The 14,926-nt window shown below is 36.6% G+C and overlaps 1 protein-coding gene across 6 annotated transcripts in view; it reads right to left on the bottom strand.

Moving 5' to 3' along the window:
* Window positions 1-14,926, bottom strand: part of LOC129577290 (gamma-aminobutyric acid receptor subunit beta) — a 96,991-nt gene that overhangs the window by 77,710 nt on the left and 4,355 nt on the right. For 4 of the 6 annotated variants that reach the window (XM_055464069.1, XM_055464063.1, XM_055464065.1 and 1 more), the window contains exons 3-4: window positions 3,419-3,516; window positions 386-453 (exon numbers count right to left, since the gene is read on the bottom strand). In XM_055464069.1, the coding sequence (XP_055320044.1) occupies window positions 386-453; window positions 3,419-3,516 (166 nt within the window). The remainder of the gene's footprint in view (window positions 1-385; window positions 454-3,418; window positions 3,517-14,926) is intronic. The other 2 variants (XM_055464070.1, XM_055464064.1) reach the window with 1 other exon arrangement.

Below are 14,926 nucleotides of genomic sequence, written 5' to 3'. Positions count from 1 at the left end.
CACACACACACACACACACACACACACACACACACACACACACACACACTTTTTCATCTTTCTAGGCATGTGGATGATGATGCCCGGGGAAAAAGAGGTGGAAACAGTGCCGAGCCATCTCAACATACATACATTTCGTCGTCTTGGTTCATGCGGTGCGTGCGCGCACATCCAATATGAATTACTGAAGTGTTTGTGTTTGTGTTTATGTGGGTCTATTATTATTAGCATTATCATGGTGGATGGTATGAACAACTAAAAAAATGAAGAAAAACATAATCACAAAACAACAAAAAAGGACCGAGAGAGACAAAGAAAGAAAATTAAATCTTATGCAATCGGTATATATCATGGATTTCTAAGGTACGAAGTCATATTTTTGTACCATTTTCACTTCAGACAGCGAACTGATCGACAGCACGTACATCGTTACGCCAACTTCAACTGGGGGTCCTGAAATACGGATTATATTCGTTTTGTCATGTGTTCTTTGGTTTTTTTTGTTTGTGTTTTTTTTTTTTTGCTTTTAATTTCGTCTAGCTAATAAAACAGATTGTTAAAAAAAACACGAATCTCCCACATTTTGGCCATAGTTATCACAATTATTTTACATATATCTACCAATCAATTTGTATCTACTTTTTGATTTAAAAAAAATGAGAAAAAACAGAATTTACTTAAATATATGTTGTATTTTGGAACGTGTGTTATGTCCAAAAAAAGGATTTCATTCGTCTTCATTTTTTTTGTGTGTAATTTAAATTTGAATTCACTGGCATGGGTCGTATCTGTTTTTTTGTTTATGGTTCAGAATTTGGTAATAATGCATCAAAATGGCATTTTTTGTGTGTTTGTGCATTTAATGCTGTTTTTCTTTCGGTCAGCATGCACGAGATTCAATTTTTTTTTTTTCGTTGGTCTATTGATCGAATAATTTCATAATCTTGATGTTTTCAATCAAAAACAATCTTCATTTCATTTGTGACGTCTCATTGAATCATCTTCCTACATTTTGTCGGAAAAATGGTTCAATGTTCAGTAAATATCTGTGCCCCCACCCCATGCCAAGGGCGGCAGCGGCGGCGGAGGCATGGTTTTCTTCTATTCAATCATACAAAACAAATGAAAACAAACGAACAAAAAAAAATAATTAAAGTCACGAAAATGAAAAAAAGCAAAGTCTGTCCTTTTTTTCCTTCGAGTTGTAAACAAACAGATAACAAAAGCGATAGGAAGAATTTTTTTCATTTATCGATTCTCAAATGAAACTGATACTTCAGTTTTGTTTCTTTTTTTTTTAGAAAAGTTGATTTAATTTAGAAAATTTATTCGAATGGAAAAGAATTAATTGAATGCAAATAATAACTGAAAACAAATCAAATTCACATTGCGTTATGACATGGGATTTTTAATTGATTAGCGGAAGATATTTTCGTAGTAAGCATAAATCATCATTGAAGGGCCGAGAGATGAGGCCGTCGCCACCGTCACAGAAACGATTGAATTTTGTTTAGTCAATAGTTTAATGTTAAAAAAAAAGTTTATACTGAAATGCAATTGAGTTTTCGAAAATGAATTTCCAATGTCTAATCAACGAACCGTTACCGAGAGAGTGGGAGCTCACATTCCCGACTGGCCCAAACTCTCTGCCCGCCAATATTTACGTTTGCATTGTGAATTTGAATTGCATTCAGCGTATTTATCGCTCTTATATACATATATACATAGACGTAAAACCAAAAAAAAAACCAACAAGATAGAAAGAGACGAAGATCAAAAAAAGTCAAATCAAAATACGTTAGCTTTTGTTCTTCCCGCACATATGCTGATAAAACTATCTGAGTGAATTAAGTGAATTGATGTTTGGAAAAGAAGAAGAATAACAAACATAGAGAGGAAAATGGAACGTATGTTCCTTTGCATAGGCCAATCCAACGCGCCACACACTCACACACATGTGCGAGTGTGTGTGTGCGAGCGCTTCACATTAATCCACTCAAGTTCAATGTTTATACTATTGCCTTTTACAGGCAGCAAACCATAAACAAATAAAAAAAGTTTTTCTTTTTCGAAAACAAAAATTTGTGAATAATTAATTAAAGATGATATTATTATCTGGTCCAAATTTTGTATGTGCTACTATAGCTGTCTAAAATTGGGATCGGGATGAAGAAAGATAAAAATAACAATTTGCTGGAGTTTTTTATTTTCTTTTTTTTATCGTTCAAAGTTGGTCAAACATTCAAATTGAAGATTGATGAGGATAACAACGGAAAAAAATCATCAGAGTATGTCTGTGTGATATTTTCTTTTAAATATTGATAGATTGATTAGAGTTGTGCGTGGAGGCGGCGGAATGAACGCCTAATTTCGGTCTTTCTTCATCTTTTGTGTCCCATAAAATCAATTAATTTCTTTCTTTTTTTTTTGTCGTACGCATGAACGCCCTATATGCAGCTCAATTGATCGTTTTAAAATTCATGAAATAGTGTCACTCCAGAAAAACATCCCGTTTCGGTTTGGTTCCTTCCGTGAATCCTTCAAAACCTTCAACATTATCTTTGAAATAAGTTTTTGTTTCATGTAATGCGGTCGATTTTCAATGTGGGCATCAAACCCAATCGTATGTTTGATTTTAATTTTCCAGTCTGGCCATTCGATACTCGTAATGTCAGTTGAAAAAACTACAATTGTGTCCAAATTCAGAAATCAATTGAAAGAAAACATCCGAAAATGCATTTAATATCAGTAGTGGGGAATGTTTTGGTTTGTTCTTTGTCGTTGTGTTCGGAAGTGACACCATTCCAATGAATACGAGAATTGTGCAAATCAACTTGACTCGATTAAGAATGATTTCCAAAGGTATTTAGAATAATTTCTCTTTTTTTCATGAATCAGCATTTCTATTCGGATTTTGGAAAATGAAAACATAAGCCGAAAAAAACTCGATTTGAATCATAAATTCTAGAATATGAAAAACTTCTGAATCGAATTTGTTTTTTTTTTTTTGAATAAAATGCCCTTATCGATGTTATTTATAAAACTGGAAAATTGAAAAACGAAAATGAAAGAAAAAGTCCAAAAAACTCGTAAATGCAAAGTAATTTTGTCGCAAATAAGAATGTTTTGTTTTGTATATATATGTATATAGATAGAATTTTTTTTTTGTTTTGATTTGGCTTTGGTTTTGTTTTGATTCGATTTTGCTTAGAAAATGTTTGTACAATTTCAAACGGATTATGCTTTTCAAATGAGTTATTAGTATTGATTTCTTGGTTTGATTTTCTTGAAGAAAAAAATTTAGAGGAAATTAATAACATCGTTTGAAATTCATTTAGACTGTTTTTAGTTTCAGATATAATTCCAGGTTTTTTTTTATTTATTTGTGTATAAGATAAAGTCTTCGATAGATTCTTACCTCCGTAATTTGGTCTTACTCTCTTATCGTAACTAACACTAAATGAATCCAAGATTTCCGATATGTTGACGTCGCCCAACATGCTGCCACCGGCCGTACTGTACATAAAAGAAAAATAGAGATGCAAAAATAAATGGAATTAATGAGCTGCCTGTGGTCAATATTTTGGGAGATAATGTGAATTTATTGAAAATATGATACGATAATAAATGTGTTCAAATCATGACAGTCGAATTGTTTTCAAATATTTGAGAATTCAAATACTAATTTAAATTTCAGATGTGTCATTCTACTCAATATAACTTGGACGCTCAATTCAATCAATGCTTCATCCATAAATATGAATAAGATCGGGGGAGAAAAAGAGAGAGAAAAGGATAGCATGAAAGAGATAGAACGAGACATAAGAATATTGCACAAGACAAGTTAACCACAAATGAATGGGCAAGCGGAATAATGAAACGTAATTCTGTTTTTAAATGAAGTGCCTCTGAGAAAAATTTTCAGTAAAAAAGCCCCACAAAAATATTGTCTGAATAAGATTTTCATACAAATTTTTATCAGACAATATTTTTGTGGGGCTTTTTTACTGAAAAATTTTCTCAGAGGCACTTCATTTGAAAACAGAATTACGTTTCATTATTCCGCTTGCCCATTCAAATAATCAACTTGCATGAAAAAATGTCGTTGAAAATACAAGTACAGTGCATTATATACAATCACTTGTTGATTTTGTGATATATTAATTTAGAAAGCAACCAAATGACCTCACTTCCAAAGCATTGCATAAACAGTAGCAGTAGCATCATATGTGCGATAGGATCGGGGAATATGGGAAGATTGAGTGCGCGCGAGAGAGAGAGAGGGGGGAGAGAAAGAGCGAATGAAATAGCTTTCAAGCAAACATTCGATTTGAATTTGTATAGTTGCACACCCAAATTAATTTGGTTTAATGAATTAAATAAGCATTTGAGTGTGAAATTGGAATTGGAATTGTATGTGATCAAGAGGAATGGCCAAGCTAAAATATGCGAATATGGAGACGAGAGAGAGGAAGATAGGGAATACATTAAACATTTTTGCACCGCAGTTTATGATATACATGATGCAATTGAATGATAAATCATAACATTTCTGCCTCACACCTCTTCGCATATACACACACAAACTAAGAGAGGTGTATCATCTGCACCCCAATGATACCATTTGTTTGATTTGCGTTCCAATTATTTATAAGCAAAAGCATAGCAAAGCATAAGCTTAACGCACTCCATTTATCATACAGCGAGTCTATGAATAATTTGAGAGATTGAAATCGATTGAAAGTTTTGATTGAAAGTGCCTCGAAGGCGAAAATTACGTTCAATGCAGCGAAATGATTGAATTTTTGGAACACGATAAAAGCGTCCAATGCTAAAAATAAAGTCATGCAAAGCAATGGATATTTTGGTATCACGAAGTGCGCGCGCGACAAAATGCTTTCATTTTCGATTATAATCGGAATTTTAAACACAAAACGTCACGCATTCAACCGAGCTTTTAATCAGAACGGAAGAAAGCGTATACACATATGTATGCATAGCATAGAGAAAAAAAAGAACGGAAATCAAACTCACTCCCTCTCTCTCTCTCTCTCTCTCTTTCGCACAGCCCGCCGAATAGAAGTTTCACTGTGTGTATAGCGTGATTAAGTCACTTCATTACTCTCCACTCCACGGTACCACGGTATATGACTATTAATTGAACAATACCGAAAATGAAATTTTCGATCCAGCAATACACACACACACATACACTCGAACCGAGCCACTCAATTTCCATGCATAGGACGAGACTGAGTGAGAGATATGATGGAAAAGAGATAGAGAGTGCATAGCATTCACTTGCACAGAATTAACCAGAAAAGGTGTAAATGAACAATTTCCCGCATTAGCCTTTGGCATCGCTTTCGTTGTTCAGTCCCGCAACTTGTGTGTTTGTGTGTGTGTGTGTGTATGTGTATCATTAGAGATTACAAACACAGAGAGAAAAAACAACAAGTTTACATCACAAAATGTAAATTGTTCACATTTTGAGAATTGTTTGGCGCATATATACCTTCGATACAATATCATTTTCAGCTTCTCGGCTATACTATACATATATATCAGGCACATTGTTATTTATTCAAATAATTTTCCCTAAAAATTTAAATGGCTTCCATTGTCCTGGTTTCGGGGCGTACACTGAGAAAAGGCTGGAAGAAAGGAAATATTCCAACCCTGCGTTGTAAATGTTGTCATTGCAGACGATTTTGTGAATTGTCTAACCATGGTTGGAATTTGTCAAGTGCGAAAATGCTATCAATATTCCAACCATGGTTGGACAATTCACAAAATCATCTGCAATGACAACATTTACAACGCAGGGTTGGAATATTTCCTTCCAGCCTTTTCTCAGTGTAGATTAATAAACGACCAAAAAAAAAACAATAACAGAAATTGTTCGACCATATATATATACTTGTATTCACATGCCACAAAACATAAAAACATAAAAACGAGAGAACATACATGGGACAAAAATACAATATCACTATAATTTGAAAGTGACGCGATGAATTTGAAAATTAAACCAGCAATTGTTCATTATTTTAATTCGATGATATTGAGCACAATGAAACAGAAAAAAAAGCGAATGAAATGAGGCTTTGAATCGTTTTTGGCATATGTATGATTACCAGTAATTCACACTCGAAGTCACACGATACAAGTCCAAAAGTTCATGAGATAGAATTGAGAGTGGTCATATCGATTCCCACGAAGAGAAAACCAATCCACACCTTCAGAAGCCATCGGTTTTGAATTTTAAACAAAACCCATCGGTAATTTTTCAAAGTTTTCCCATTTAGGTGGACAGAATCAAGCACACTTCTTTCGCTCTTTTTCTACAAACTCCAGTAAAAATTGCGGGTCCAATGGAAATTTGGTTACAATCACAGGATTATAAATCATTGGGAAATGCCTTTCAATAGTGGTGAATTCAAAGTGATTCTCTTACGTAATCGAATTGATTAAAAAAAACCATGGAATTTGTCCTACTGGTAAATGGGAGGATAATAACCAATTATCTGTGCCTAAGTTTCATGCTATAATCAGAACAAAACACACTGAAATATGACACAAATGTGTTCGATATCTCATTCCAAAACGATTCAAACGATGGAAGGCAACGGCAACAACAGAAACAGCAACAAAAACCAACAGCCGATGAATATAAGCTTAGTTCCGCAGTGCAAACAAGTATTATCTGCCCTTTTCTCTCTCTCTCTCTCTCTCTCTCTCTCTCTCTGTCTCGCTCTCTCTCATTTCCTATCTCCTATACAACACACAGAGACACACATACAATACAACATGTGGAAAAAATGACATGGCTTTTTAGTTGAAAACTTATATCGCTCCAACTGCGTTCACACTGATGACACTTAATGGCACCAACTGCATCCAGTTTCATAATGCCATGCCATGCCATAGAACAGCTCGTGCACAACAAACGATACGAGACATTTTAAAGTTATTTTATCCATCCGGAATAGGGCGGAATCGAAAATGTATGTGTATAGTTTTTTTTTTTTGGTTTTAATTGTTCTGAATGTAAGTGATCTTCATTGATTAAGTGAGAAAGTAGGTGCAGCGTAATGAGATCGCTTAATTGGTTTTAGTGGCACATGGATTTTTGTTTGGCAAATGCCGAGAATGAGTGCGTTAATCCAATTTAGATTTGGTATGTCGTGTACAACAAGTTTGTTTGATGAGCATTCTTTTGTCAATGTGTGTCGCCAAGATGAAATTTGAGAAATATCTGAGGAATCCGTACATAAAAAAATGCGCGTTCCCATAAATAAATGTTGCTTTTGAAGAGAGCTAGAGAAAGAAAGAGAAATAAACAGACGATTCAGCGCACTGATGACATGTCACAACGGAAGAGACACCAAATGAAATGCGCCCAAACATTACTTTACATCCATTTTGCACGATTTCACATATTTCGTTTTGGTACGTGCAGTTGTAAAGTCACTTATCGCTACTATGATTTCTCGTTCCGTTCATTCGTATGCTTGACGGTATCGTTGCTGCCATTGCTTCTGCTACCATACTGTGGATACGATTGTGGATTATGTGTGTGCTAAGTATATCACAGACCCTGGCAACTTTTTACTTTTGTGCGTTTCTTTTTCGCTTTCTTTCGTTTTCTCTCTTTCTTCTTTTTCGTCTTCGTCGTCGTCGTCGTCGCCTCATCTCGACGTATTTATTTTGAAAACGTGCGTATGGGAGAGGTTTGTGTGCGCGCATAAAATGTGTTTGTTCTTCAAATCCTTATATTTGGCTATGTAAATAGCAGAAGGAGAGAGAGAGAGAGAGCGCTCGAGCTGCTGCTGCTAGTTTGCGACAACAAGAAGCGGAAAATCTCACATAACAAATCAAATATTGTCAATTTGGCGGAAAGAAAGCTGTGTGTGAATGGAATAGATTCAACTTTAATCCGGTTATAGAAATTGGTAAAGGGATTGACAAACACACATACATACGATGGCAATTCAAATTGTACAACATGCACAGGATAGAAACAGAGGAGTATAGCGCACGCGAGAGAAAAAGAGCAAAAAGCCCATGAATGTTGAATATGAGCCATTCGATATATATATACACACACACACACACAAGATTTTGGGCAACATCTTTTTCGAGTTGAATAAATTGCCGTTGCTACTGCTCGTGCTGCTGCTAACGTCGCCGATCCATTCGTATCCAGCAACACAATATGTAAAAATGTATATGTTTAACTTTGATTTGCTTGAAATTAAATGCTAAAAATATGCTTATTCATCAACTGAAAAAGAAACAGTTTTTCATTTTCCAGTCCACTGCGAAACAGTCAGTCAAACATTCAAAATGGGGAGAACAAAAGAGCGAACGATATAGGGATAGAGAGAGGGAGAGACAAACACAGATGATTTTATAGCGTGTAATCATTGAATGTGTGTAATGCAAAAATGAGATTGATCTGAATGCGTGCTGAGCAACATTCATAAGCTTTTGGCTCAATTTTGTTTTTGCTGTTGTTGTTTCTTTTTTTTTCGTTTTGGTAAAAATTAATCCATGGAATGTATTCCATATGCACAAAAATTACCGAATACAAATCGGATAAAATGATATAACCTATAAATAAAAGGCAAGTGAGACAGAGAGAGAGAGAGAGAGAGAGAGAGAGAGAGAGAGAGAGAGAGAGATAGAGAGAGAGAGAAAGCTTAAGAGACCATTTTTGGCCCGCTACGTTCGTTCGTTCACAGTCGTTTGGTGGCAAGCGCGCGCCACACCCAATGTTATTACACTTGCTCGTTTGTTCCACTAAATTTATGTGTTTTTCACAGAAAAGTCATCTGAATACAATGGCCACGGGCTGTGTGTTGTTTTGTTGGCATTTTAACGTGGCCGTGGTCCGACAGAGTCGATTCAATATCTCTTATTCTCGGCCCTGATGTATGTGTATGTTTTCATTTAAATATATAGTCATGAAGGCGTATAAAAAACCGTTTTTAATAATATATTTGATTTTGGTCTATATAAATTTTCGGCTAAATCATGCTGAACCCCATACATGTTTTGTCGAAGACCAAACACACGCACCGCACACACTCACTCTCTGTTCATCCTCAGACCGAACGACCGACCCATCGACCATCTGAGCTTTCGTTTCAGCAAAATCATTTGCTTTTATTCACTTATCTATTTTTCGTTGGTTCATTTAAGTATTCGAGAGATGTTCCTCTGTCTCTTTCACTCCGTATCTATCTATCTCTTATTTTCGTTTGCCTGGTGCTGTGAGCACGTCTCGTTCGCAACGGTGAATTGGCAAACTCAATTCACTCGTTCCGATGTCGTTCTTCTCTCGTTCAACTTTTTGCCCGCCATGAATAGAGAGCTAAAAACCCAACAGCACCACCACCACTGCCACCACCATCACCACCACCGCCATCATCATCATCATCATCACCATCACTGACAACAAGACGGCAGTGAAAAGAAGGAGGCAAAACAGCAGCAGCAGCAGTGGTAGCAGCAAGAACAAGTGTGATTTCAACTCTGTTGGGTATCGTTTGTGTAGAGTACCGTGCATGCATATTTATGCGTTCATTTACAAAACATTGTAACCGTAATGAAAACCGAAAACTTTTATGAGGTCCTGGAATAACTTATTAACGCCACTGGAAGCACAATTCAGTAAAATATTAAATCAAATTAAGAGCAATGCGGAACGTTCGAAAAATTATAAATGAAAGGAATGCAGCCATCGCTTGTGAATACACATCCACACAGGGCAAAAGGGAGAGAAAAAGAGAAACGCAAAAACACACATACACAGCTAAAGCGAGTACTCCGGGCCCCGAATATAGAAGGGATGAGATGACAGAAAATGGAAAGATGATTCAAACGGCGAAGTGAAGGCGAAAAGGTCCAAGCCAAACAGCGCGTGAATACAACCAAAAGGGAAAAATAAATTACTTGGAACAGACACACACACACAATACATTGGTGCTTTTGATTGATTTTCCAAATTGAAACTCTCTCCGAATGATGTTGGTCGCTTTGTTCCGTAGCGCCGATCAAAGGCCACAACAAAAGCGGATCGCACCACGACCAACTGACTTTGGAAATCGTTGAGCTGTGTCGTGCCCAAAACCGCCAAAAAAGATCTAACTGTGTGAATAGAGTGAAAGAAAAGATTGAGTTTGAATTGAAAACCAACCGCACCACGGAAGCAAATGGCTGACAATTACGATAACTGCGCCACAGAGTCGATCCGATTGCGAGCCCAGTTGGAAGTGATTTCAAACGAAATAGCGAAATCATTTGCTGTAATTTATTCGAACAATGGAAAGTTAAAGTGAAATAAGCAAAGAGATACATTTCCAGCGCGCAACGTTTTTTTTTCTCTCTCTTCTTTTCTCGGAACAATGCGTTCCTGTTTTGAATTCGTCTTGTCGAAAATGTGTTGTGGACGCGCTAGGTGAGTTGAACTCCAAGAGTAATTATTCCATCGCAAAATTTCTGAATGACGAACGGGAACAATGTCAAAACATTCTTCACATAATGCTCTTGTACCTTGTTTGCTCGTCATTCTTATCAAGCACGTGTCAAAGACTTACATACCAATTCGGCTATGCAGCGTTTTTGGTGCGAGGGGGATAAGATTCTCGTGTATAAAAAGCAACAGCCAAACTGGTGATGATGTAACTCCATGACACATTACTTCGATGTTCATCTGATGATGGTACGCTTGTTTTTCCACACATATTTAACGCTTTTTATTTGTAAATATTTTTGCGCTTATTTCAAAGTAAATTAACCCTCTAATGCATTAATTTTTCCCAGAGCTGGGAGTAGTAGTACTTGGTTGATTTTTGGCCATAGATATTCAAAAAAATATTCATAATCCTGGATTCCTCATGGTTTAGTCAGGAAATGCGATTGACATAAATCAGAAAACAATCAAATCCATTGTTTAAAAGTGTCAAAAATGTGTCCAATTTGAAGTTCGAATAATTTATTTTGTCAAATTCTTGTTTTTGCACACATTTTTGTTTATAACTTTACAATCACACTACATAAACAAATATTGCCAAGACAAAAATAAAGGAAGAACATTGACGAATGAAATTTTTTTTTGAAGCAATGTGATCCGATGTACGGAGGGTTAACAACATCTACAGCAACAGCAATAATAATAATAATAATGAACGAAGCATAGGTGTACTGTGTGTGTGTGTGTGTGTTTGTGTTTCCCAGTGACACCTACTCGAAGTTATGAAGTTTCTTGGCTATTCAATAGGCGATGCACTGCTCAAAGCCAAAATCGATGTGCCAAACACGTATGTGCGACGATACGAAGGAAACGAATGAATGGGATGAAAAGATGTGAATATTAAAGAGGAAAAAAAAACAATAATCACACGCGTAACACACATCAACCAGCTCTCTTCTTGCTCCTCCACTTGACAGAAAACGAGAGAAAGAGTTAAGTGCTTGCATAACTTATATACGCTTTGTTGTAAAATAAAAATCAACTCACACCGATGCGCAAAACAAGAGAGTCGAGAATCGAACGTAAAGACATCGAAGAAAATAGAAGAAAAGCACAAAATCAGCATCTCAAAGTATTTTCTTTTTCCTTTACAAAGCCCAACCAAGATCACCCGTACTGGTGAGTGAGTGAGTGAGTGGGCGAGCGAGCGAGCGAGAGAGAGAGAGAGAGAGAGAGAGAGAGAGAGAGAGAGAGAGAGAGAAAGTGAACGACGAGATAAAGAATGAGACCTGAAAGTGGTAGACACGCACAGACGCAGACAGTCACACAAATTATTCATAGCAAATGGAACGGCAAAGGGAAGGTAGCAGCGTTATGCACGACATTGAACTTAATTGTTAAACCTCATGAAAGTATTTCCGCCAACGTTTCCTGAAGACTTGAAACTAAATTAAAAATTAAAATCGGATGTTGAATCGGTATGGCAAACTGGTAAAAGTTTGTGTCATTTTATCTTTGTGTGTGTACGCGTGTACTGTGTTTGTATATGAATTTCTTTTCTCTCCGATCCCCTTTTTGTCCTCCTTTGTTTCGCATCTTTAAGTTGTTGTTGTTGCCTTATTTTTTCTCTCGCGCCGAACATTCTGAATGTTCTACTAACTAAAGGCGTGCGTTGTAAAAAATATCGAGCATCAAATGTGTTTCGATCTTCACCACAAAACGAACAAGGAATGTATTGCAATAAAACAATGTTTTCTATAAAGGAAAGCGTTTGATGGCTCTTTTTCTTTCGGGAGCCCATTTACGTACCCCAACCCGTAACAACCGACAAAAGGTATATACAATAGAAAATGAACGGAGGAAAAAGGGTCACGAAAAGTCGTTTTCTAGTTGGTTCGTTCGTTGCTGTTGGTGGGCAAATTGCCGTGCGGTTATCATTCATGGAATATGCAAGAAAGAAACAGCGAGATGTGTGTGTGTGTGTGTGTGTGTGTGTGTGTGTGTGTCTCAATTACGTAATATTTTAAATAACCAAACATATGGTCGATGAAGGCATGATAGTGCACAAAATGAGATAGAATGTCGCTAACGATAAACGAACACGTTATGCACCGACAGCAAAAACACACATACGCCAATGGAAAAGATTCGGTTAGCGGTGAACATGTAGAACGAAATCATCTGAACTGAGAAAATTGATCTTTGACAACGACCGAGTAATGAGCATTGGGCACTTCATTGCACCGTTTAAACGAACCGTCTGACGATAACAAAAAAAAAACCAGTGTCGATGTATGTGTGTATGTTACTTTCCCTCAATCATGCACCACACAGTCTTGCAAAGCACGCGGGCTAATTTCAATAATAATTTTTCCCAAAGCAATTGGTTCGTTTACAGTTCAATGAGCAATCTTATCGCATCGCATCAAACAATTAACGGAGTTAAGCATAATTGACATCGATAATAAGCTAGTGAAACTTGTTGAGAATTAAGTGCTGTAATTATCTCGAAATGTTTGAGTTTTCACTATGGTGAAATGGCTGCTTTCGTTATTTTTCTCCCCTCACTTCGCCTTCGTCATCGTCGACTTCTTCTTCTTCTTTATTTGCCACTCGATAAATGGAAAGTGTTCCCATGGATATATCAACGGCTTCAACTTTATTGGCCTTGCTTAAGTTTGCAAATAAAAACCACTTCAAATGCAAATGTTGAACCAATAAATCCAAACATTGTCCCGAAGTATAAATGACACATATGATAAAAAAAAACACGGCGGCAGCAACGAAAGCAGTAGCAATACTCGTCAACAGCAGCAGCAGCATTTGACTTTGAATACAAAGGTGACTTTGTAATAGTTTCGCACACGTCTCACATACCATACGCAGACATACGCTTCACTAACGATTTGCGGTTTAATCCATCAATGCAGCTCAAGCATAGGTGAGCTTGTCCCTTGTTTTTTTTTTGGGTAATTGTCAAAGTGAATATACGAGTGCCATACACGTATGAAGAAAAACCGACCACAAATTAAATATACCACCATTTGATATGAGAGCGCTCTATGATTATTTAAACTTTTTGGCTTTTTATTGCTACTATATTTTTTTTTTTTGAGAGGGTGGATTACAACAATTTGGTACTTTTTCTGTGTATCAATATCCAGGTGGTGTCATTAATTGTTTTGTTTCGTTTTTTCAACGTATTTTTGTTTTGACTGATGGGTTCTTCGTTGTCATGTTCTAGTTTTTTTCCTGGTCAGTTGGACCGTAATACAAAAACGGTTGACCAGTAACCACTAATCTCTATTTAATTCAAATAACTTTCACACGAATTAGTAATTACTGTGTAATTACCACGAAGAGAGAGAGAGCAAGCGAATGAACAATCAATATAAAAAGAACAAAAATAGTAAACGAAAGATAAATTCTATGTAATCAATTGGTGTTCCAATCTAAAACAATACTCAAATTAACCGTTTATCATATCCATTTATTGAAGTTAAATCAAGCGTAAACACAGAGTCACACAAGAATAACACAGATACCATCGATTCGAATGCCTTAAATATTAACATCATCATCATCCGATGGAATTTTTGTATTGTCAAAAATAAGTAAAGAAGAAAACTAAGCACACAAACACAGATTCAAATGCGAAAATACTCGCTTTCTCTCTATCTCTCCCACGCTCTCTCTCTCTCTCTCTTCTCACGCATAAATACAATCAACCAGGCACTTGCATGTGAAACGCACAATTAATCAGCATAAAGTTGCTATATAGGGATAGGTGGGATGGTTTGCATAAAAAGTGTGTATGTTGTCGAAAAACGAAACATATTATCATAATATTATTGTTATGGCCATTTGTTGCTTGGCATCTCAATTGACCCCACACGAGCCACTTTCTTCTTCTCCTCTTCATCGGTGTGGTGTGTGTGTGTGTGTCGATTTTTTCGGTTCTTTCTTTGAAATGCAAAGAAGAAAAGCTAAAATGGTACTTTCAAAAGCCTCTTCGGTCTATTTATTTTGATTTCAAGTGCAAATCCACTTGACGTTTGGCGAATAATAGATTGAGTGAGAGTGTGTATGTGCGCGCGCGCGCTCGTTCGTTCGCTTTCTTTTCCACTTTGTCTGTATCGCTTTGTCGTCGTCGTCGTCATCATCGTTGTCAAAAAAGAAAAATTCTTAAGGAGAGTCTCACAGATTTTGAGACGATGTCGAAAAGAGGAAACAGCCAACCACAACAACAAAAATGACTTTTGCCATTCGACATTCTTCTTTCCTGTCCTATTTCACTAGGCTTTCGTCGATGGTGTAAACTTCTTCTCAGAAGTGGGTGTGCAATGGAAATGGCTCTCGCCTCACACAAACATACACACAAAAACGATAAAATAGAGGAAGAGAGAGAGAGAGAGAGAGAGAGAGAGAGAGAGAGAGAGAGAGAGA

Source organism: Sitodiplosis mosellana, unplaced genomic scaffold (genome assembly GCF_009176505.1).
Source record: "Sitodiplosis mosellana isolate CC-2019 unplaced genomic scaffold, AAFC_SMos_1.0 Smas_scaffold_6197, whole genome shotgun sequence".
Classification (NCBI taxonomy): domain Eukaryota; kingdom Metazoa; phylum Arthropoda; class Insecta; order Diptera; family Cecidomyiidae; genus Sitodiplosis; species Sitodiplosis mosellana.
The sequence above is the reverse complement of the archived record's forward strand: the minus strand, read 5'-3'. Positions and strand labels throughout refer to the sequence as shown.